This window comes from Schistocerca nitens, chromosome 7 (assembly GCF_023898315.1).
Source record: "Schistocerca nitens isolate TAMUIC-IGC-003100 chromosome 7, iqSchNite1.1, whole genome shotgun sequence".
In the NCBI taxonomy this organism is placed as follows: domain Eukaryota; kingdom Metazoa; phylum Arthropoda; class Insecta; order Orthoptera; family Acrididae; genus Schistocerca; species Schistocerca nitens.
Window position 1 is genome coordinate 360,582,063 of NC_064620.1, and position 25,499 is coordinate 360,607,561.

Below are 25,499 nucleotides of genomic sequence, written 5' to 3' on the forward strand. Positions count from 1 at the left end.
AACCGTCTTGTGTACAGTCGTTCTGCCTGAACAGTATTTCGTCCACCTACAACGGGGTACAGTACAGGTATGTAGAGTAGGGTAGAAAACAGACATAGTAACTTAATAATCATAATGTTCGCTAACAGTGCTATAACCAAACAAGCAATCTCATAACGTATTTCCCGTCAACGTACATTTATCCATAGATCAGCAGCATTTCTACCATATCTTCATGTGTGTACATTATACTGTACGGTATAAGTTCCACAACACAACGTTTATTCACAATGTGTACTACCTCCGTGCTGTCACTAGATTACTCTGATGCATGACTACACTGGCAAACGGTGTACTGCACGCCAAAGCAACAACAAATGAGATGCTCGGAGGGTGGTGGAGTACAGGAGTTTGCATGGGTCGCAAATCATAAACAAGGCGAAGTGGTAACTGTGGCAGTAGTGAGAACTACGTTGGAAACTTGACTAGATAGAGCCAGGCCCTGCGTGACAGGCACAATGGGTCATATAACGCATTAGATAAAACTTATTTTGGGTGTGCAGGATAAATGAAACAACCTGACGGGTGTACACCGATCGGTACTGGTTCATATTGTGTACGTAGATACGTAAAACGTGCAAGAGGGAAAACATTATGTGCTTATGAGTGTTGATGGCAGCAGACCGTATTATTCGTTTCGGACCTCTTGATAAGTATGGAGGTGTGATTACACAAGTCAATCACATCACGATTATGGGCAGCATGGGGTTCACGCCTGAGCCTCAGGACGTGCGCTAGCAACGCATGTCGGGTGTTTCAAGCGTCAACTTCGCGTCTCAATATCTCGGGATGTAATGGGAATATTGCGATGCAATCAACGCCATTGTGTATGTGCTTTGTCATGCTATGGATTGCTGAAGAAAAAATATAGGTGGCCCATATAAAACAAAAGTTTGTGTTAAAAATCACATATGCTTTCGTTTTAGAATGTTTCCAAATATGTACATTCATGGGCCCCAGCCCTACATTGATACCGGTGAAAGTCGTTTTCCAATAGCTGTTATTGTTCCAGAGATATTTTGTGTGGACAAGATAGCTGGGACCCCCTATAATATATATATATATATATATACATATACATATATATATATATATATATATATATATATATATATATATATATATATATATATATGTGTGTGTGTGTGTGTGTGTGTGTGTGTGTGTGTGTGTGTGTGCAATATTCATATATTAAAAGTAAGTCACCACGTATAAAATTTGATTAAATCTGTCGAAAACTTTCAAGATTTAGACTTACAGCGGTTCCACTTCATATATTATAAACACACTCACACACACACACACACACATATATATATATATATATATATATATATATATATATATATATATATATATAGGGTATATCTGAACATTTAGTAGAATATTGTGTAAGATTTTGAAGTAAATCGGCAAGAAATTTAACAGATATTTTGTAACAATTTTAAACAACACTTTGTCTTCTCTTAGTAATATAGGTATGTTACATACAATAAAATCAACATGTATCCTATCTTCATCCAGATATCTAGTAGAGCAATAATAAAAAATGTGAACTACTTTGGCCCAGCACTTTTTGCTGTTTTTGCTTACAAAGATTCTCCTTTATGTGATAAGTATACGAAAAATGATATAGCCCATGCACATCCAAATGTTCATTACAGTATCGTCTAAAAATTGTGTAAACTACTTTCTGTGATTCTTGCTGAACACTTTTTCTCCATTATATATATATATATATATATATATATATATATATATATATATATATATATATATATATATATATATATATTAAAAATTAGGAAACTATGTTCATTCACACGTTTATTAGAGTATCGTGTGAAAATTTAAAATAAATCGGACCAGAACTTTTCGATTACTACGTCTTGTTTTTATACAGTAGTGTAGATGTGAGCCAGTGTGGGCATATTTTGCAGTGTAGAAAGTGACATGCGGAAAAAAATTACAACCTTTTCAAGAAAGCCAACAGTGCAGCTAAAAACAGCATATACGGTAATTTGCTTTCAATTTCTCTAAGACTGGCACAAATTGTTTAAATTAAAGTTTTTCATTTTGTCACAATTTTAATGGTTCAACAACTCATGCCACCGAATGTTTTCGGACTGTAATTAAGTTCCTTACTGTTACATGCTCTTTGGAATACAGCTATTTATTGACACCGTTACATATTTGGTAGGTAGTAACTTCTACATAATACTGAATCTCTGTGATGAAGTCTCTTATTTACTCTCCCATAATCGGCAGGCTAATAGTAGCCAACAAAGAATGGACTGAGTACAAATGCTATTCATAATTAAACAACATGTTAATATTACATTACAGGGAAAGACATCATGTTTCATTAAACTTCATATGCAGTATTTTTTACACCAAACTAACCTAGAGGGTGAGACATGCTCAGTAAAAATAAAGCTCTGTCACTTTCCTTTACAGCTGCCTTTACCTATTTTATTTCGAATTCTCCTGAAGCTTTCTGCCTTTCAGTCTGTCTTCTCTTAGAGCAGGAGATATATCCCTCATTCAGATTTCATCCTGTTCCTCTTACGTAAACTTGTGTTTCTAGGATCACACTTTCGTTATCTGCATCGAAACTTTGTGCTTATCTGAAACATTTGAAGCAGCTGAATACGGATATAACTTCTGTGCCTTCTCTGTATTTAGACCAAGGTGTGAAACAATACTATCGGCCTTATCTTCCGACTGAGACAGTCAAATATTGGGGAAAAATCTGCTATAACTTATTTCATCTTGTAGCTCACTAAATGATTTTAATTTATTATTGCCAAAGGCAAAGAAGTGGAAACTATTGAGAGATGAAAGTAGTAAACAGAAAATCAACTAATTTGCTTATTGACTTTTGTGTTGAACTGTGTCCAATAGAGATGGCCAGTCTGCTTCTCAGTTGAGGAGTGGGTGATAGGTGATTCGGAAAAAAAGTGGTTGCTCATCTGATTTCAAAATGAGTCTCTGGTAGCTGTAGTGAGCGGAACGAAAATTCTGTGGTAGGCTACCACGCCACATCCTCAAGAAAACGTTTCTCAAGCTTCAGAAAATGTGTTATAGACAATGTGCATGTGAGCATTTGCATACCTTATTCGTGTGTGAAGCTTTTCTCATCAAAGAAAACAACACAGAAAATAGAGAATGCTCCCTTTTTCAATTTACTGGGTGTGAGACCCTACACGTTCGGCCATTCCAATAGGTGTGACAATTATAACAGTATGAAAGTAAGCAGAACACTGAGTCCACGTGTGGGAAGAAAAGTCTCTGACCCAGCCAAGAATAGAACCTCGGTCCCTTCACTTAGAATTCCACTGCACTGACCCTGTAGCTACTGAGGCTAACAAAACTCGGTTCTTTAGAACGGCACGTTAACGTAGAAAGCACTTCCTGCGTCATGTTTCTCCTCGTGATTTGTAAAGAAAACCTCACATTTCAGAAGCTCAATAAACGTTTACAAACTTTTGAGTCAGTTGGTATTTCTTATCCTTTTACTCAGCATCTCAATTGGAATGTGTTGTTAGCAAACCATATAAGCTGCGATCTTCAGCCACCGTGTGGTGGGAGCATATCGCAAAGTGACCCAGGCATCAGTCTACTCCCAATAGTTCGGTCCTGCGAGTACTCTCACCAATCGGTGCCAAGACGCCGCACTTGGTCGCTGTTCCTCACCAATCTCATTGACCGGATGACAATGTAGCTCACTGGCTCACTTCTCCCCACCACTCTCAAGGATCGGACTGCAAGGCATCACGCTGCTCCTCACCATTCTCACAGATGTGATTGCAGAGAGCAGATCACATGGCGACGTGAGGGTCGCTTTGTTCTCTGCTCTCTTGGCACAGTGACAGCTTGCAACTCGCTTTCCTGACTGAGCATCTCTCCATCAGAGTTCAGATTTTTAAAAAAATAACGTTATGTTTAACACATAATTATTTTAACGTAGTCAGTAGTCAATGAGCACAGTTTGTCTCAGGGCAATGGTCAATGATCAGGGATGTGACAGGAACAATCATTCGAAGCAAAAAACTAAATATGGACATATGTCCTGTTCCAAATTTTTTCTGAGATGGAACACATTTACAGCTACTTTTTTAAGTTTTTCTTGAATAACTCGAAATCCGCAGTCCCCAGCGAAACCGTGCTGCCATACAAAATTAAACTACATTAAATTTCCTATTAAAAGGTCCTATTCATTTCTTCTCTAGGACTTATGGTTTGCGCTAAGAGAACGACAGAATAACAGATATCTTACCCGACACGCATGCGCTGGGATGTAGGTAGGTTGTGTAAGGCAGTTTGAGGTAGGTGCCCGACTTGATAGACAACGTGTCCTGTATGAAATTATGCGACTCGACTTCATCTGCGCTATTGTGGTGTGTTATAAACAGTGTCAATGTACTGAATACAAATAAAAATGTACATGGCTGAAACTGATGATTTTCCTCAATCTTCCTATCTATCCTCTGCCCACTTGGTAATAATTATAATCAAGAATTTATCTAACTACTCTTCTTAGCAATCGGAGTTCTAGGACTTGCATTCTGATGGGAACGAGTGTTTCTGCTGTGTTGTCCTGGCGAGAGCTTCAAGGTTTAGGGAGCAGCAATTATTGTGAAAAGAATGGATAAAAAATAATTTTGATCTTTTGGAGTGCTTGGCCGTCCTGTATAGTAAAAGGTGATCTAAAGGACTTCCGATGGCCTTGTAATCACAAGACATAATTTTAGGCGGGTACCATCATTTAACTCCTTGAAATATTGACTAAGTCACCGTTTTATTTACCGTTCAGTTACCGTTATCGCTAAAGTAAAGTACTGGTCTAGTTCCTTCATTGGGACAAAGGGATCAGCTACAGCTTCTACTTTGCCTATACTTCTATGGATCACATAAGGTTTTCCATAGAGCATCTGGTCTTTGCGCTTTTGATTAATATACTGGCATGCCTTAGTTATCGTTTCTCTCCGATTTATTGACTCTGTTTGCTTTCTGCTCGTAATCAATTTTATTTTCAATAATAGGAGGTCGTACGTAGGTGCTATGTTCAGTGTCTCCGAGATTCATGAACTCTTCCGTTTACCAAGGTGCAGGTTTTCCCTTCAGGTTTCCGGTCTTCCGTGGAGTATATTTATTGTGTAATCGATTTAGTTTGGTAGTATATACATGGAATTTGATTACCAAGTCCTGAAATCGAATGGAAATTGTCTCCCAAATTATCTCTTCCGCCTCTACTGCAAGTTCATTTACACTGATACACTTAAGGTCTTGGTACGTTGTCAGTTGAGGTTATTTCCTTGGATATTTTAGAGATAAAGTTATAAATATAATGTTGTGAGCTGATTCCTGGTACGAATTTCTTTGCTTGTGGATTTCGTGGCAAATATATGTGTGAGAGTGTGAGTACAGGCTGCATTATGGGTAGTTGCAAGCTGAGCACTGTTCATTTGAAGAACAAATTACACACTTGAAATTCGAAGTGGAACAGAATATTTTTGTACTACTAGCATTGTTTGCATGCTCCTAAGTCGAATTGAGTTCTGAAAGGTCAGTTGTGAAACAAGCTATACAAACCTACTGTCGGACGTCAGTAGAGGATGGAGATTAGGACAATTTTTTAAGGGATTTTATATTTACAAACATATTTTCGACTTGTTTTTCTTCATTAACACTGGATGTAAGTAACACTATAGGCAGTAAGTCAAAGCGTTCGCATGTCGCTACTGCACCTTCTCATCTGTTACTTCTTTGGTGTCTTAGGACAATTGAGTCTAAGTTTACAGAACTGAAGAGCATGCTTGGCTTGGGCCATTTCTCCACGTTCGCTAGAAGAAAGACATGGATGTCGATACTCTGAAATACACTCCTGGAAATTGAAATAAGAACACCGTGAATTCATTGTCCCAGCAAGGGGAAACTTTATTGACACATTCCTGGGGTCAGATACATCACATGCTCACACTGACAGAACCACAGGCACATAGACACAGGCAACAGAGCATGCACAATGTCGGCACTAGTACAGTGTATATCCACCTTTCGCAGCAATGCAGGCTGCTATTCTCCCATGGAGACGATCGTAGAGATGCTGGATGTAGTCCTGTGGAACGGCTTGCCATGCCATTTCCACCTGGCGCCTCAGTTGGACCAGCGTTCGTGCTGGACGTGCAGACCGCGTGAGACGACGCTTCATCCAGTCCCAAACATGCTCAATGGGGGACAGATCCGGAGATCTTGCTGGCCAAGGTAGTTGACTTACACCTTCTAGAGCACGTTGGGTGGCACGGGATACATGCGGACGTGCATTGTCCTGTTGGAACAGCAAGTTCCCTTGCCGGTCTAGGAATGGTAGAACGATGGGTTCGATGACGGTTTGGATGTACCGTGCACTATTCAGTGTCCCCTCGACGATCACCAGTGGTGTACGGCCAGTGTAGGAGATCGCTCCCCACACCATGATGCCGGGTATTGGCCCTGTGTGCCTCGGTCGTATGCAGTCCTGATTGTGGCGCTCACCTGCACGGCGCCAAACACGCATACGACCATCATTGGCACCAAGGCAGAAGCGACTCTCATCGCTGAAGACGACACGTCTCCATTCGTCCCTCCATTCACGCCTGTCGCGACACCACTGGAGGCGGGCTGCACGATGTTGGGGCGTGAGCGGAAGACGGCCTAACGGTTTGCGGGACCGTAGCGCAGCTTCATGGAGACGGTTGCGAATGGTCCTCGCCGATACCCCAGGAGCAACAGTGTCCCTAATTTGCTGGGAAGTGGCGGTGCGGTCCCCTACGGCACTGCGTAGGATCCTACGGTCTTGGCGTGCATCCGTGCGTCGCTGCGGTCCGGTCCCAGGTCGACGGGCACGTGCACCTTCCGCCGACCACTGCTGACAACATCGATGTACTGTGGAGACCTCACGCCCCACGTGTTGAGCAATTCGGCGGTACGTCCACCCGGCCTCCCGCATGCCCACTATACGCCCTCGCTCAAAGTCCGTCAACTGCACATACGGTTCACGTCCACGCTGTCGCGGCATGCTACCAGTGTTAAAGACTGCGATGGAGCTCCGTATGCCACGGCAAACTGGCTGACACTGACGGCGGCGGTGCACAAATGCTGCGCAGCTAGCGCCATTCGACGGCCAACACCGCGGTTCCTGGTGTATCCGCTGTGCCGTGCGTGTGATCATTGCTTGTACAGCCCTCTCGCAGTGTCCGGAGCAAGTATGGTGGGTCTGACACACCGGTATCAATGTGTTCTTTTTTCCATTTCCAGGAGTGTATATGGCAGAGTCCGTTGAAATGAGTTGAAAGTGATGTCCAACTGTGTTCCACAGAAACAATACAGACACACTGGTAGAACAAGAGGCTGCATGAGTTGACAAGTTCGTAGCACCTAAAGCACACGCCTTAGAGTTCATTTGCAATAGTTTTTTACAGTATTTATTCGCACTGTTATCCTGCTATCTCTTGTTCACACGCAATGTAGTCCAAATTTGATATCATGTTATTTAAAATTTTTATATCTTTCAGCAATGAAATCTTCGCGTACTGTCAGTTAGCGCGTTCCTTAGACACAACGACTGTTTCAAATTTTCTTGTATATGATACAACTCCACGATTGTAGGTCTAGGTTTCACAGATCACAACGTCCTACATTCTACACTATAACTTATGATAACAGACTGTGCTTCATGTACGAGGGTTGGAACTTTAATAGTGGCAACTATTTATTTACAGCTGGTACAAAATAGATAAGTGTTTCAAAGTTTTACCGACGTTGAAAGTAGTCGCCAGCATTGTGTATAACCCGTCCCCAACGACGTGGAAGACGTAGGATACTCTTAGCAGTGCCAGTTGTGAAGATAGTTCGAGTGGCGCGGTCTATTGCCCGACGAATTTATAACAGTTGTGAAGCGAATGCGGTGAAGTGTTTCCTTAAGTTTAGAAATTGAGTTGAACTTACGAGAGCAGTGCAGTAGGTGGTATAGCACTTAGCAGCCCCATCAGTCAAACAAATCAGTAACAGCATGCAGTGTACGTGCTTGAGCATTGTCCTGCAAAGTGATGGTCAGGTCCTGCAAAAAGTGTCATCAGTTCTGTCTCTATGGTGTTCATTTCTGGAACACAACCTACGACCTACGACTCGATGTTTAAACTGAAGGAAACACATCACGGCATTCACTTCAGAACTGCTACAAACTCGTCGGGCAATAGACCGCGGCCGGCCGCTGTGACCGAGCGGTTCTAGTCGCTTCAGTCTGGAACCGCGCTGCTGCTACAGTCTCAGGTTCGAATTCTGCCTCGGGCATGGATGTATGTGAAGTCCTTACTATAGTTAGGTTTAAGTAGTTCTAAGTCTAGGGGACTGATGACCTCAGATATTAAGTCCCATAGTGCTTAGAGCTATTTGAACGAATAGACCGCGCCGCTCGAACTGTCAACAAAACTGGCACTGCTAAGAGTGCCCTACGGCACCCGCATCTCGAGCAACGGGTTATACACAATGCTAATGACTACTTTGAAGGTCAACAAAACTTTGAAACACGTATCTATTTTGTACCAGCTGTATATAAATAGTTGCCACTATTTAAGTTTCAACCCTTGTATACTTATTGTCACTTTCAGCTTTTACAATTTAAAATGTCTATGTTAATAGTAAATATTTTAATTTCTCCAGCGTATTTTTCAGTGCTGCTCGACAATTAGTCAACCACATTGCCTTCAACTGCAAGAATTACGAGCGATGTACGGTACGGTTTTACCAAAACGGAATGAAAACGAAATTGCCGCTAATGTCGGCAGATAATTCGAGACATCATTTCTCGTGTCCGTTCCTCACTGACGTCAGCTTAAACCACGGGTGAAGGTATGCTATCAAAAGGCAGATTGAGTCCCACGTCGTATCCAGCCATCAGTATCGTCAGGTTCTGGATCAAGTCCTGATGTATCTCGCGTTGTGATGCCCTCGGCCCCAACTACTTTCCATTTACAACAACCAATAAGTAAGTGTTTTAATTTTTAGACCCGCTCATCTTATATAAATGTATGGCATTAGATGTACAGCCTTTCATAATGATTTACCATCCTTTGTTTTTAGTTCAAGACACACACACACACACATACACACACACACACACACACACACACACACACACACACATATATATATATATATATATATATATATATATATATATATATATATATATATATATATATCCTAGTTTGTATCATGAGTTATTCGATAAGAATGAAAATGATTTGGCCACCGCAAAGGTAATCCGCCTTACGTCCGATGCGTGGACGTGTGTAAATAACATTAGTTTTTATACTCTCACTTGACATTTCATAGATGAGAAGAGTGAATTAAAGTCATACCTTTTACATTGTTCACAATTAGAAGACAGACACATTGCAGAAAACATCTCAACCAGGTGAAAGTCTGTTATTGTCAAATACAATTGCAGTTTTAAAATCACTTCCATAATAAAAGACAATGCGTCAAATATGAAATTAACTGCCATGCTTCTCAAACTTGAACGTATTCCATGTTTCGCATAGTCCTTAAATCTGACTGTGGAACACGAAATTCAGAAGTCCATACATAAAACCGTTGACGAGTCAAAAGTGTTTTTCAGGGAGAGCCCTTGGCTTTAAACAAATTTGCTGAAATGTAAGAAAATCAAAAGAGAAATGCCCTCTGAAATTGGAACAAGATGTTCCTACTAAATGGAACTCTACTAACGAAATGTTGCAAAGAGTTACTTTAAATAAAGATGCCATAATTTCTTACCTCGCTATTTAGGTGGGAAATCGATCACCTGAAACTTAAAAGACACAGACTTGGAAGAAAATGCAACAGGCTTTACAGATTTTGAAAGTTTTCGATGAGGTAACCATAGAGGTGTCCTCAGAGAAAGTAGTCTCGCTTTCGAAAATGAAAATCTTGCCCATATTAACAGAATTTTAACTAAAATCTTGTACAGAAAAAATAAAGAGTGTCCTCAAGAAACAGATTCATTGGTTTATAATTTCCTTGGAGGGTTATTAGAGCGGTTTGGTGTTATCTCAAAAAACGAACTGATTGGTCAGTCAATGTTACTGGACCCCGAATTCAAAAGGCAAAGATTTTCAGCAGGCAGAACATTTCAGGACTGCTATATGAAAGCTGTTGCGTGGTTGTTCAACAAGAAAGAACACAGCTCATTTCTCAACAAGTTACCACCGCAGTGCACGAGACTTCTTCAGCGTGGGAGAAGTTTGACGGAACTATTGATCAGCTTCGAGTCAGTCACGACACAAAAAGTATGACAATTGTCGAATTCGACAAATATTTAGGACAGGGATATTTGCCTAGAAACAGCGATCCTTTAAACTGGTCAGAAACAAGACAATTTCTGTGGGAAACGCTGTATCACTTGGTAGTAAAAGTATTATGTATCACAAAAACAAGAGTACTCAGTGAATGAATATTTTAAAAAGGAGGACAAATATGCACTGCGAAGAGAAACAGACTCACATAGATTGAAAAGGGTCAAATTTTATTTGTAAACGACAATACTAATAAATTTTTCCCTTTTGAGTACATATATGGTAACACGGACTGTAACTGATGACTGCAGATACACTGGAATTATAGTTGCGTCATAATTCGTACACAGCGTTTTATCCAATATAAATATCAAAATGTAACAAGAATCAGTCTTCGCTCTTAAAAGTTTTCCATTCCATATAAATACACTCCTGGAAATGGAAAAAAGAACACATTGACACCGGTGTGTCAGACCCACCATACTTGCTCCGGACACTGCGAGAGGGCTGTACAAGCAATGATCACACGCACGGCACAGCGGACACACCAGGAACCGCGGTGTTGGCCGTCGAATGGTGCTAGCTGCGCAGCATTTGTGCACCGCCGCCGTCAGTGTCAGCCAGTTTGCCGTGGCATACGGAGCTCCATCGCAGTCTTAACCACTGGTAGCATGCCGCGACAGCGTGGACGTGAACCGTATGTGCAGTTGACGGACTTTGAGCGAGGGCGTATAGTGGGCATGCGGGAGGCCGGGTGGACGTACCGCCGAATTGCTCAACACGTGGGGCGTGAGGTCTCCACAGTACATCGATGTTGTCAGCAGTGGTCGGCGGAAGGTGCACGTGCCCGTCGACCTGGGACCGGACCGCAGCGACGCACGGATGCACGCCAAGACCGTAGGATCCTACGCAGTGCCGTAGGGGACCGCACCGCCACTTCCCAGCAAATTAGGGACACTGTTGCTCCTGGGGTATCGGCGAGGACCATTCGCAACCGTCTCCATGAAGCTGGGCTACGGTCCCGCACACCGTTAGGCCGTCTTCCGCTCAAGCCCCAACATCGTGCAGCCCGCCTCCAGTGGTGTCGCGACAGGCGTGAATGGAGGGACGAATGGAGACGTGTCGTCTTCAGCGATGAGAGTCGCTTCTGCCTTGGTGCCAATGATGGTCGTATGCGTGTTTGGCGCCGTGCAGGTGAGCGCCACAATCAGGACTGCATACGACCGAGGCACACAGGGCCAACACCCGGCATCATGGTGTGGGGAGCGATCTCCTACACTGGCCGTACACCACTGGTGATCGTCGAGGGGACACTGAATAGTGCACGGTACATCCAAACCGTCATCGAACCCATCATTCTACCATTCCTAGACCGGCAAGGGAACTTGCTGTTCCAACAGGACAATGCACGTCCGCATGTATCCCGTGCCACCCAACGTGCTCTCGAAGGTGTAAGTCAACTACCCTGGCCAGCAAGATCTCCGGATCTGTCCCCCATTGAGCATGTTTGGGACTGGATGAAGCGTCGTCTCACGCGGTCTGCACGTCCAGCACGAACGCTGGTCCAACTGAGGCGCCAGGTGGAAATGGCATGGCAAGCCGTTCCACAGGACTACATCCAGCATCTCTACGATCGTCTCCATGGGAGAATAGCAGCCTGCATTGCTGCGAAAGGTGGATATACACTGTACTAGTGCCGACATTGTGCATGCTCTGTTGCCTGTGTCTATGTGCCTGTGGTTCTGTTAGTGTGATCATGTGATGTATCTGACCCCAGGAATGTGTCAATAAAGTTTCCCCTTGCTGGGACAATGAATTCACGGTGTTCTTATTTCAATTTCCAGGAGTGTATTTAGAATTTTTCTTGTAATATTTTTAGTTTTTGTGGCAGACAATATTTAAAAATTTTATCTCTCAAAGTTTGTAGAGACATAACACAAAATATCTTTGTACGTTCTTTCAAGATAGGACCAAATCACATAAAGAAACAGGCTTACTGACCTGAATTAAAAAATCCACGTGTCTTCCTTTTATTTACTTTTGTGAGTGAGTACGGAGTCATGAAAAAGAAGTATGTCATTCCAGTGAGTGACGAGTTCTAATCTGTACTCTGGAAAGAAAGCTTTTTCCCATCTCTAGTATCCAGGTAAGCCAGCTGATCATACAGAACCCATTTCCTCACTTTGGCAGAGATATTTTATCTTTTGCAAGCTGTCCTTCTATTCTATTTCTCCGAAATATGTCGCTAATTTTTCTCCATACACTATTAAAAATCTCACAAATGTCATGAAATACCGATTCATGAAAAATCCAAGGATACCAGCTTAGTTAAACTGTTTTAGTGTACTTGGGTCCTAGTACTTTACTTCCGAATCTCTACAGGGTAGAGCAGTAGAATTGCGGAAGAAGTGCTGTCTGCATAAGTCTACAAATTTTCTCCTCTTTGTTTCCATTCGACTCAACAGAAGGCTTTTGAAACGAGTGAAGGAATTTTAAACCAGTTTCCTGAGAGCGACTGTGCCGGAGGCAGATGTTGTTTGATATGTGATGCTTTACTCGTAAAGCTTAGAGACGAAGCTGGAAGGAGATTCTTGTGGACATATGGTGCTTTTAAACATACAGAGAATGATGTATCATGCTGTGATCACATTATACGGTCCAGTGTCTGCTTAGCGTTACTCATCTTTTAGGTGGCACAGTTCATAGTGTAATGACGAAGTTCCTGGTAACTAATAAGACCACTCGCCTTTTTATACCACTCCTGCTGAGACCAAGAGTGAAGCTGATTGACAGAGAGCCCTTTGTCAATGGGAACATTAAGGCGGTTGACCCACTTGGTGCTGTTCATCAGGAATAGGTCATATAATAACAACAGGATTCATCTTATCTGTTTTTCCACTGACATAATCAACAACACCGAGTGAGCATTACACTAGACAAGCACTAGTCACAGTTGCCGACTCTATAACACCAATCATCAGACTCAAGCACCAAACTAAGGCCAGTTGAAACATTTCTACCAGACTACAATGAAAAAGAAAAGTAAAATATAATACTAAACAGAAAGAATTCTCGCAACATTAATCAATTTACTTTTTATCATTTATCAAAACTGGTACATACCTCCGAAATAAGATCGTCCCCGAACCAGCAGTACATAAACAGCACAGATAATACTAGCATCAGATAGCTACCAGCCTTACCAACTTCTTGCACACCCTTAGCCCTCTGAAAATAAAGTAAATTCCTTATTAATTCCTCCATTCCCTTCATCAACAAGAAAACATGCAAATCACTACATTTTACATCCCCCAATGCTCGTCTCCCGAGTACGTAATCAAAAACAATGTAAAATGTAAATGTCCTAACATGATACTAAAAAGAGAACTAAATATCCATGCTTTTTATTCCTATAATGATGCAGATGATCAATAAATGCTCAAATGAGTTGTTATATGTTAAAAATTATTTACTCATTCAATAGTGGAGTAATAATTTAAAGCACCATGAATAACAGAGAACAATGAATATACATGTTGCAGAGCTATGTTTCTGACCACTCTTTCACCTTAACTTTGTTATGTTATCTGAATATGTAAAGATGTAGAATTTAACATATATCACACTAAATTAGAAGAAACGTCTGCTGTGTCTGTCGTAATGGATATAGAGGAAATGGAAGACAGTCTGAGAGAAAACGACATGCCTTTACTGAAAAGTATTTGAAATACTGCTGTGATTCATGCCTGACAGAGATCACAGATTTTACGAAAAGTACATACACTTAATACAGGATTAGCTTTGGGAGAAACGTTTGTATCTCGAAGTAGGTGCTCCTTTAAAACAGAATTGTTTAAAGTATGAATAAATATGAATATAGAAGAAATTTTCAAACCGTACACCACCACCTCTCACGCTGTCATTCAGACACATTTCATTTACAGATACTCACATAAGAAGAAGCGAACAAGCTGCTACGTAGAAAAGTGTAATGCGAGCGCAATGGTTTTAACTAAGTGTACAGCTGTAAACAGTAAAGCTGTTTGTCATAAGTTCAGTTTTCCGAATTGTCCCGGGCAATAAGAGCGGAAGGAATGTCTCATACGCTGTTAAAAATGTATAACTTGTTTTGATAGAAATGTCATAAACTGACATTGCCTAATAATAACTGCATTTTCAGGTTGCAAATGTTGGAATGTTGGGCCATATGGCCGTAGATTGTGCATAGTTCATCGGAAAGAAGCCGTAGTTCACGCATGGTTCATCAGAACACAGCACTTGTCAGTATCATGCATGCGTATCCCCACCGCTTCAACCCAGTAAAATGGTGAGCAAAGACCGCTTGACGCTAGACCAGAAAGTGAAGACTGTGCTGCTTTACGCGAAACCGAAGAGTGCGGCAGAGACTCAGCGATATTTTGGTGTTGATTTTTGTACGACATGGGCCCGTTGCATACACACAATTTATCGACTAACCATAAAATATGAAGATAACGGCAGTATTTTAGAGCAAAAGCGGCCTCTTTCCAACACGCCCCGCTCTCCAGAGGATAGCGATGCTATGAGAATGACATTGACACAAAGTCCCACGACATCCGTGAGGGGGGCTTCATCCGAAATGCATCTCACGTCGTTCTCTTAAGACAAAACTTCATACTGACAAGGGGAAGGCCTCAGACACGGCCAACCGATTCGGCTCAGATTTGGCAGGTCGCTTGTGTAGAACCTAAAACGAAGGAATCTAAGATATTTTCGGTCAACACCCCCTCGTTTTTGAGAAAATCACCCCTAAATGTTATCACGAGCAACCGACTCAAAAATGGCGGGAACGATAGATAATTGTAAATAGAGCATGTTTCATCATCAGGTATGGGGTCCGAAAACGCATACTTTTCCAGAAATCGATGTAAGAAACCTTTACAACTGCCACTTCTGTACCCACATTGTAAACACATTTTCGCAGGCAGCACCGATAGCGCAACGGCCAAGGTAACTGGCTGGGGATCGGAGAAACCTACCCGATGTTTTTCTTTTCGTTTGTATTTTTCCACATCTCAATTGATAGGGAGAGGAGGGTTTATGAGGTACGTAAATCAATAAGGAATGATAATAATAAGGTAGGCAAATAAATTTCTCAAACCCCTGGGATAGTAAACAACTAAAATGATACTCCAGATCACTTTAGAATGGCTCTTCCAGTCAACGTTAAGTGTCCTCACTTCGAACAACTATATGGGTGGTACTTGACATATAAACATTCGAAACAAATACACTCACGGCACCAAGAACATCTAATGAATGCAATCGTTCGACAGCTACATTGTTTCTTCCGAGGAGTCGGCGGAAAACAAACTTGGGTTACATTTAAAAATTTGTCGTTTTCGGGAATTAATTTTGATGCGTACCACGCATACGATATCATTGCATGAAAAATCGGTGCTGAAAGTTGGTTATGAATTATGCTGTGAATAGTTATTGCATCCGTGCGGTTGTGCAATTCCCGCTGGGTTTTCAGAAGCACACTGCAATTCTGAAGCCTGGAAATAAAATTTTTAACCTGGTGATAGAAATAAACATCACACGGTTGGCATACATGTGTGCAGTTTGGCGGTATTACTTTTACTGTGCACGTCGGCTGACCCTCGCCATCTATAAACATTGTGTCATATATTGTAGCAGTAATTTGTCCACTCCAGGAATCCAATATTAGACAAAACCTGGTATCAGAAACGTATGGTTTTAAAACATTCTCAAGAAATGTTCTCTAAATCGCATTCGTCAGTTTCCCGGATATGGAGCAGGTAATGTAAACATTTTTCAACGAGTCGGTTAAACGATTGACCTCTTCTATAACCCGAGGACCAAATGTGACATTCGTCCTTGTAAACACAGGAAAACCTTAGGCAACACTTTTCCAGAGGCTGTGATGGCATATTGCGCCGTGTACGAATGTGTTAGTTTGTTTTTACTACCAACTGCGACAAGGGTAACTTTTTCTCCCTTATGCGATAAAGTTGCGTCGAATGTTCACCCGATTCTCGCATCCTGTTTGATCGGTGTTGATCGCATAATCACGATTAAAATCGGCCATACGTGACACCGTTTGCGTGCTGAAAAGAGCCGCCACTTTCTGTATATCTACTATATTTTGTACCTCCTTATGAGAGACGTATTTAGTGACGTGCCGTTGACGAATTTTATACTCCGATTTGAAATTTCTTGCCCAAGATAATGATGCAGCAAACGTAAAATCCTTGTTGGCCGTATATTGAAGCGCTGCACCTGCAGCCCACTCCTGAAGTATTCTCGTTGTTAAATTCTCGTTACGACAACGAGATTCGACAAATCTGTCGTATGTCCACTTATTTATCGCCTGGTATTCGTCGTATCTTGTCCCTCCTTTAACGATATCACTTTCCCACAATTTCAAGTCCTTCTTCCTTTTCAGGGCTGTTGTTGCTCCATTGTTTTGCAATGTTTGTATGTTCCAGTTTGGATGATTCCTGGCTAGCGCTACAGCCTTTACTTTTACTTCAAGGGGTGTAGCGCCGTAGTTCAATCGTTTAGTAACCGGTTCTTAATACTCATCGGGAACAGATGAAGCACATATTCCCAGTGACGTGGAGATTTTCAAAATGTTATGACCATTTTGCAATTCACTAGTTGGGTTATCTTCCACTGAATCACCTTCTGCTTCGTCTTCATGGTATTGTACTTCAGTATCAACAAAAGTCATTTCGTTCGTCAAATCCAATAAGCGCTCGACGACAGACGCTCCTATCAATCTGGAACGCCAAGAAACAGAACTGCGTGCTTCCGGTAGTGCATTGATAATGCATCTGTCTTGCAACACTTCTACAAACCAAAACACAGCGTCGGTAACTTCCCGCTTACCATCGCCTGTGACAGGCTCCCGACTATATATTACAGCGCTAGTCGAAGGGTGTACATTCTCCATTATTGAGATTATGCACCTGAAAGATATGACACAACAAACAATAACTAGTTACTACGGCATAAACAAACGAGCTAATTACTACAAACTGCATACAGTACTTGCCATATGTTACTTATGGAAGAACACTGTATTAATTCTCAAAACGTATTTCATTCGGCGCATTAACGATAGAAAAATAACTACATGTATCCACGAGGTTCGCGGCAGCCTAATGACGGAAAACAACTCTTTCCGATTGACTTCTATAAAGCTCATGCTGGACGGCTGCACTCTTCCATGTTCACAACTATGATATGACGAAGAGGCAACCGCGGCAACATAACTCTCCCCGCGTGCATTCCGTCCCGTGCCTCGCTGTAAACAAGCGTCGCGAGGTTGGCTATCTGTGATCCCTCGTGAGGAATTCGCAGCACTGTTACTCGGAGTTGTTTTCATGTGACAAGGCTTAAAAGTTTAATACTTTACTAACACACGGCGTTTGGGAAATTAGTTTGCCTACGTTATTATTATCATCATGCCTTATTGATTAACTTACCTTATTAACCCTCCTCTCCCTATCAATTGAGATATGGAAAATACAAACGAAAAGAAAAACACCGAGTAGATTTCTTCGAGATACGAACCCAGGTTCTCCGATTCCCAGCCATTTTTTTTTTTAAATCTCATTCGCTTTTGTTCGTCGCAACTGCTCGGGGCGGACGTCGTAAGACACCCTTTTAAGTTCGTTGTTGATCGATGAACTCAGTTTTTTTTATTACAGAGGGCAGCTACCCCTCTGACCGAACACGCTGAGCCACCGTGCCGGCTATCCGTTGCGCTATTGCCGCTGATGGCGAAAAGCGTTTAGCATGAGGGTAAAGAAGCGGCAGTTGTAAAAGTTTCTTTCCTCGATTTCTGGAAAAGTTTGGTTTTGCGGACCCCATACCTTATGATGAAAAATGCTCTATTTACAACTAGACATCGATCCCTCCAATTTTAAGTCGATTGCTCGTCATAACCTTTAGGGGTGATGTTCTCAAAATTGCGGAGGTGTTGACCTAAATTATCTTAGATTCCTTCGTTTCAGGTTGTACAAAAGCGACCTACAAAATTTGAGCCGAATCGGTTGGCCGTGTCGGAGGCCTTCCCCTTGTGAGTGAAATTATTTCCAGAAAAAATTATAATATTGTACAAACTGACGGAAAATGACAGGGCACTGCGATAACATTTTGCGACTTCAGCAGCTCCAGTAAATGGTGATATCATGATTCAAAACAACGGATAATTCTCTGATAACGTGATAACGGCAACAACAGAAGACACAATAGCAAATTTAAGGCAGTTAAAGCTCCTGATGTACATGGGGAAAAAATTTATATTGAGTGAATAGAGTGCCATTTCCAGCCATGGAAGCATCTGACAAAGCTCTTTCAATGGCCCAGTTAACAGTGTGCGCTACATCGACATGTTGCATGACGATAACTTCCGCAACGTTAAGCAACAACGTTACCTATGCGACATGGACCTCGCCCTCGTAAAACTAACGTTATTCTAAATTTCCTGCACGAACATTCTGGATATGTGTGATAACCGTCGATATCCAGAACGTTTTCAAGGCGTTCAATGTGGCCGTTATTCAGTCCGGATATTAATATCTGTGATTATTTCCTGTAGGGTCTTCGAAGGAGACGGCCACCGCAAGAATCCACGTGATCTAACGCTACTGCGCGTGGCTATCACAACAGTTCTCCACAGAATCACGCATGACTTGTTTTGCGGAGTGGTCGGAAACATCACAATGGACATCGAAGATGTGGTACGTCAACAAGTAGGACATAGCTAACATGTATTGAACCCTCGCTGAGTTACACGTGCTGATGATTCGTGTAAACAAGAGAACCATTGATATGTTTTGTTTATTAAAAGTTATGTAAACAATTCTGAAAGCATGATACTTTCCGTGCCATCCTGAATATCAACTCACTTTGTAAATTTCCTGGAAAACTGAGATGTAATCTGTGAAAAATATTTATGCTCATACATAATTCTAAACAACTTGTGAATGTTACCACCTTTGGATGCTAAATACGACGTAAGGTGGCCACGCCCTACACATCGATCCAGATAAAAATGTTTGTAAAGAGGAAACACGAAGACCCTCAGGTGACGCCTTGCTCACATTCATGAAATTTCATTCTACAGGCAAACCCTCATTTTCCATAAAATCCAACAATTGCTTTATTATGTGCATTTTATTCGCATGCACATTCCACCTACGAAACTCCTTCCTGGAAAAGCTAATACAGCAGATACTGAGCCGCTTCCATAATTCCGTCGTCTGCAATCTCGATACTTCATCATATGTCTTGTGATCATAGCAATTGCGCAATTTTGTTCCGTTAAGCAATAAAAATCAAGTGAAATGTTGTCCAAGCTGTGGGTTGCAGACGATGTCTGCATGCTAAAGTACCAAATCTGGCAAATATCGTATGAGAATTTGATACAGTGAAGTCGTAGTAGCGTATAAACTCTCAACATCTGACGCAAATATATCCGCAGTCATCCCCGTGGCATCCTAACAAGAAATTCTGTTTCTGCGGCCACACTTGAATAATAAAACAAGGTGAATATTAAAGAAGATCTGTTCTCGATTGTGAAGAACCTCACGGTTCCCTTGACGACGAGGTCAGTGGACAAAACAGATCGGTTCGAAGGTTTACCGAGAAATGTATGACCCTAGTAGATGGTATATCATTTCCACCGAACTATAGATACACAATTTACCTTTGCGGCCTGGAACAGCTGCAAGCAGAAAGATGTCCCAAGGGAGAGGCTTTGTCCCAGTAACATCCGGCCCAAGCACTGCTCTAGTAGCGCAACATTCCTGTCAACATGCCAAAAACAACGATGAGCTTTCGAGTATGCTCTTATTAGTGAAGAGTATACAATACATAATGAAGCTGTTTAATCAACTACGACGAAGCAGCCATTCTGGAAAACATATATTACGTGTATTCAAAGAACGAAGCCCATACCAAGAGATTACGACGAAAGGGCGCCAAAAATGAGTAAATTATTCAACAGCCTTGGGAATACAGACGACTGTCTTCGTCTCATGTCTCCGCTTACATGGAGACGATGAAACGCACGGGCGTGCCTAAGAACATCAGGCCCATGAGAGGTCTAACATTCAAAAACCAATGTCTGTTCAAGATATCTCGTCCAAGGCTGTAGCGTTTGTTAAAACATGTGAAAATTATTACTTGCAAAGGAATGCAATCTGCAGCGACAGGTTACTATTCAACCGTAAGTTACTGAAATTAGGATGGGAGACGAATAGTTAGGCGATCGGCGAGAGCCTAATCTGGCATCAGATTATACTGCACGAATTACATGAAATAAGTGTGTTTGGTTAGTATTTGAAGTTAACTTCGTCGTCTGTTAGACATTTCACATCGCTGAGTATGTGATCAAAGTTACTCGTGAATTATTATATCATGTCTTTCTATACAGGGTGAGTCACGTAAGACGTAACACCCCCTTTATTCCGGGGGCGATTGCACGTATCGGCATGCGGTTTTCAGCGAATCATAGCGGACTATGGGGCACAATAATAACAACGTTTATATTGACCGAGATAATGAGACAAGTACATGGGACGCTGTATTGTTTTAACCATCAATCGAACGCTCTGGAAAATCGCATATCGTGATGTAGCGCATCTTGCTATTGTGATTCAAACTTTGCTTGAAAGAGGGCGGATGAGGATGTACCTACGTAGCGTAGGCCGTGCATGCTGCGTAGAGCACGGCAACTCGGCCTGCGGGTCGCGCGAGGCGCGTTTACGGTCTGCAGCCGCTTCCGACCGACTCGACCTTCAATCGTACAATATTTCCCAGCGCCTTTTAAGCGAAGTTTGAATCACAATAGCAACATGCCCTTACATCACTATACGCGTCTTTTACAGAGCGCTCGAATGATGGTAAGAAAAGTATAGCGTCCCATTTAAAAACATGTACTTGCCTCATTATCTCGGTCAATATAAACGTTGTGATTATTGTGCATGGGCGGCCGGGGTGGCCCAGCAGTTGTAGGTGCTACAGTCTGGAAGCGCGAGGCCGCTACGGTCGCAGGTTCGAATCCTGCCTTGGGCGTGGATGTGTGTGATGTCCTTAGGTTAGTTAGGTTTAAGTAGTCCTAAGTTCTAGGGGACCGATGGCCTCAGAAGTCCCATAGTGCTCAGGGCCTTTTGAGCCATTTTATTGTGGATGTACCAAAGTATGTGCCCCATAGTCGGCTATGATTCGCCAAACACCGCTTGTTGAAACGTGCAATCGCCAACGGAATAATTGGGGTGTTACGTCTTACGCGACTCACCTTGTTCAATGGTAATGTCGAATGATGGGTTCCGTACGTGTAGTTTCTCGATATTTTAGTCCTGAAATTCGGATATTATCAGTAATGCAGAATTTGCAGAGCATAGACTTTTAACAAGATCTGTCACAATTGAGTTTCAGTTGTTTCGTTTATTCTTTTCTGTGCAGCACTGTATGCAACGATGAGGTCGGGCCATGTGAAGTTCGATCACGCATGCACTGTGTAAGTTGTCATAGTTCGTTTGTAAAGAACCGATGTATGTTAGTGAAGGAGATTTTATTTACACACAAAAGCTCTGAAGATGCGTTGAGATTGAATTTAATACCGGCATACATAGGAAAGTGAACCGTTTTATGTTCTTCGTTATGCGATGGTTGAAGCTATATATAAATGGACAAAAGCAGAGTTGTATACCTCTGGAGATTATTTGCCATTCACGAAGAAGCTGTCTACACTCCATGGATTACTGAAAATGATGCTGTATTCTATGAGTTGAAACAGCGGAAAACAAATAACCAACAAGACATCTGAGACAATAACATCTGAACTCGTCTAGAAGAATACTATGATTCCCCAACGAATGCATGTGACAAACAACATAAAATAGTTACTGACTATGTTTAGTATTTTATATTTTGTGTAATGCGATTCTTGAACTGAAAAAACCGCATATTCTATGGAGATAACCTGCTGAAGACTGACTAAGAACGTTACTTTACGATATCTGACTTTATGTTCCTTTGTAGAATAGCAGGAAAGGCAGTTCGTCGATGCAAGAATTTCTTTATTACAGCTTGTTTACAGGCATTGAAATTTGAAGTTTCTACCATCGACGACTAGCAAGGCGGATAAATAATGACAGCATCTGCTGGTGTGTTGACCTTCCAGCTCTGCAGGTAGTGCTAGCGAGAGATTCCTGTACGTGCCAACGAGTGTCACGGGAAGCCTCGGGTTATCAGCTGTAGCGTGGGCAGCGCGCTGTAACTGCTTCACTGGGAGTACGTATAGCTGAACTCCGCCCTCAGTGGTAAAGGGCGAAGTCCTCTGTTGATGCCTTGGCAGAGGCAAGGATGGCGCTACTGAAGCATCGTACTCCGCTGAAGGTCGTGAGATGCTGTGTTGCTCCGGTGGTAAGGTGATCAGACGGAGGACAGACGTTTTACGTGCAGTAGTGATAGTGACGCCAGCTTCATTTACCATGTCGATTATCAACGCATCCTGGACGTCGCTTTGCTACCCAGCTGACTGACCCTGTACTTTGGTCTTGTAGGGGTTTAAATGCTGCTGCTCAGAGCTGACTTTGCTGAAAGGACTGTGTCGCTGTGTCACTGTAGAAGTATCAGAAGAGTATTCAGTAGCCACAGTCAATCTGGGGTCTAGCATAATTTTAGAAACTGCAGAAGTCTCCATAAGGCAGATTAATGTCTCATGTCACTGGTATGCAGAAGTGGTTGTATGAAACTGGAAGCTTCTGCTGAAATGCTGCATCGTAAGGTTCGATGACCAATGCTAGTCATTACTTGTTTCCTGTAGTACCGTTCTTGGCTGCAAATTATGGTGCGTTCTATCTTTCTACAACACAACTTCACTGTGGTCAGCAAGTCAGTAAAGATGGATAGCTACGAATTACAGTTAGGGAGACTTCTCATGTGTGGACAAATATTTACATATTTACATCATTTATTAAGTGCTTTGTCTGTTACTTTTCTGTTTTCCTACCTAATTCTGACTCGAAAACCATTGAGGAACTCTAGTTATAAGTAACATTTCGAAATAGCTTGTTTTATCATAATTTTGTAGACTATTTATATTAACACCTGCTGCATTCTACCATTTCCTATCTCTTGTCTGTCCGCCGGCCGGAGTGGCCGAGCGGTTCTAGGCGCTTCAGTCTGGAACTGCGCGACCGCTACGGTCGCAGGTTCTAATCCTGCCTCGGGCATGGATGTGTGTGGTGTCGTTACGTTAGTTAGGTTTAAGTAGTTCTAGGGGACTGATGACATCAGCTGTGAAGTCCCATAGTGCTCAGAGCCAATCTTGTCTGTGAGGTGAACAACCGCTGATTGAAATTTTTTTACTCACTTCAATAACTACTTTCGATTTGGATCATTATCAGCTTCATCTGAAAAATAAAGTATGTTCATATATTTCTGTTTCACACAATTCTGATAAGAACTATCAATGTCAGTTATTGTACAGAATGAACAAATTTTCAATTAATGACTATTTTGGTTTCCGCGTTTGGTTAATCAATGGATTGAAGTTTATCATCTTATCGCTTACCAACTCAGTTACTTGTAGGAATATTTCACAACTTCTCAGTTGGGTCTATAGACAGTAAGGTAATAGAAAAACACCGTAACATGCTTCCAGTGATTGATCTTTGCAAAATCATCCGGTTTCAGTGTATTTGGACTCGTTGTAATTTTTTGTGTATAATACAACTCCTTCTTCATGTATATTTGATTTACAAAAAGTGTCTGCCGATTTATTATTAATATGCATTGTAAATGAATCCCTCTGTATATATGTGGTACTCAGATACAAATTCCGAAATGATATATACAAATTAGAAGTTAATTAATTTTTTCTTTCAGTCGTCTAACAGTTTGTTGAATCATGGTGATATACTTCAGTGCCAGCCACAAACGTGATCACTAGGCAAGTAACATTACGAATTAACTTTTGTCATTGATGACAGGTAATGCTTGAAATGGAACTACGAGGGTCACTCCAAAAGAAATGCACACAACTTTTTTTTTACTCCTTCTTTTATTCTACGTGTTTGAAAGTTTTACAGTGTGTAGATACATCCTTTAGGAACAATTTTTTCAGTTCTACACATAATTTCCATCCCTTTTAACTGCCTTACACCATCTTGGAACCAGCACCTGTATACCGGCACGGTAAAATTCTGAACCAACCGGTCGGAGCCACTGTTTGGCAGCGTGCACAATGGAGTAATCATCTTGAAACCTTGTTCCACGAAGAGAGTCTTTCAGTTTCCCAAAGAGTTGATAGTCACATGGAGCCAGGTCAGGACTGAAGGCGGGTGTTTCAGTGTTGTATATCCGAGTTTTGTGATCGCTTCCATGGTTTTATGACTGACATGTGGCCGTGCATTGTCGTGCAACAGCAAAACATCCTGCTTTTGCCGATGTAGTCGAACACGACTCAGTCGAGTTTGAATTTTCTTCAGTGTCGTCACATATGCACCAGAATTTCTGGTGGTTCCACTTGGCACTATGTATACAAGCAAAAGTCCTTCGGAATCGAGAAACACCGTAGCCATAACTTTTACAGCAGAAGGTGTGGTTTTGAATTTTTTTCCTTGGGTGAATTTGCATGATGCCACTGCATTGATTGCCTCTTCGTCTCTGGTGAAAAATGATGGAGCCATGTTTCATCAGCTGTTACAATTCTTCCAAGGAATTCATCTCCACCATTCTCGTACTGTTCCAAAAGTAGGCTACATATCGTTTTTCTTGTTTCTTTGTGAGCCACTGTCAACATCCTAGGGAACCCACCTGGCACAAACCTTTTTTAACGCCAACACTTTCATTATTCTGCAAACACTTCGTTCCCCTATCCCAATGTATCGTGACAATTCGTTCATTGTGATGCGTCTGTCAGCTGTCACCAATTCGTTAACTCTCTGCACATTTTCTAGAATGTGTGCAGTACGAGGCCTGCCGCTGCTAGGCTTCCATGCCCGCTTCCATCACGTAACCTGCTTTGCCCAGCGACTAACTGTACTGCGATCGACAGCAGCATCTCCATACGCTGCAGTCATGGACTGTGCGGCTGGT

At 41.9% G+C, this 25,499-nt stretch overlaps 1 protein-coding gene across 1 annotated transcript in view; it reads right to left on the minus strand.

Moving 5' to 3' along the window:
* LOC126195041 (odorant receptor Or2-like) overlaps positions 1-25,499 on the minus strand; it is a 175,572-nt gene that overhangs the window by 40,706 nt on the left and 109,367 nt on the right. Inside the window, exons 2-3 of the mRNA XM_049933484.1 lie at positions 20,098-20,197; positions 13,500-13,604 (exon numbers count right to left, since the gene is read on the minus strand). Coding sequence (XP_049789441.1) covers positions 13,500-13,604; positions 20,098-20,163 — 171 coding nt within the window. The 5' untranslated portion in view covers positions 20,164-20,197. The remainder of the gene's footprint in view (positions 1-13,499; positions 13,605-20,097; positions 20,198-25,499) is intronic.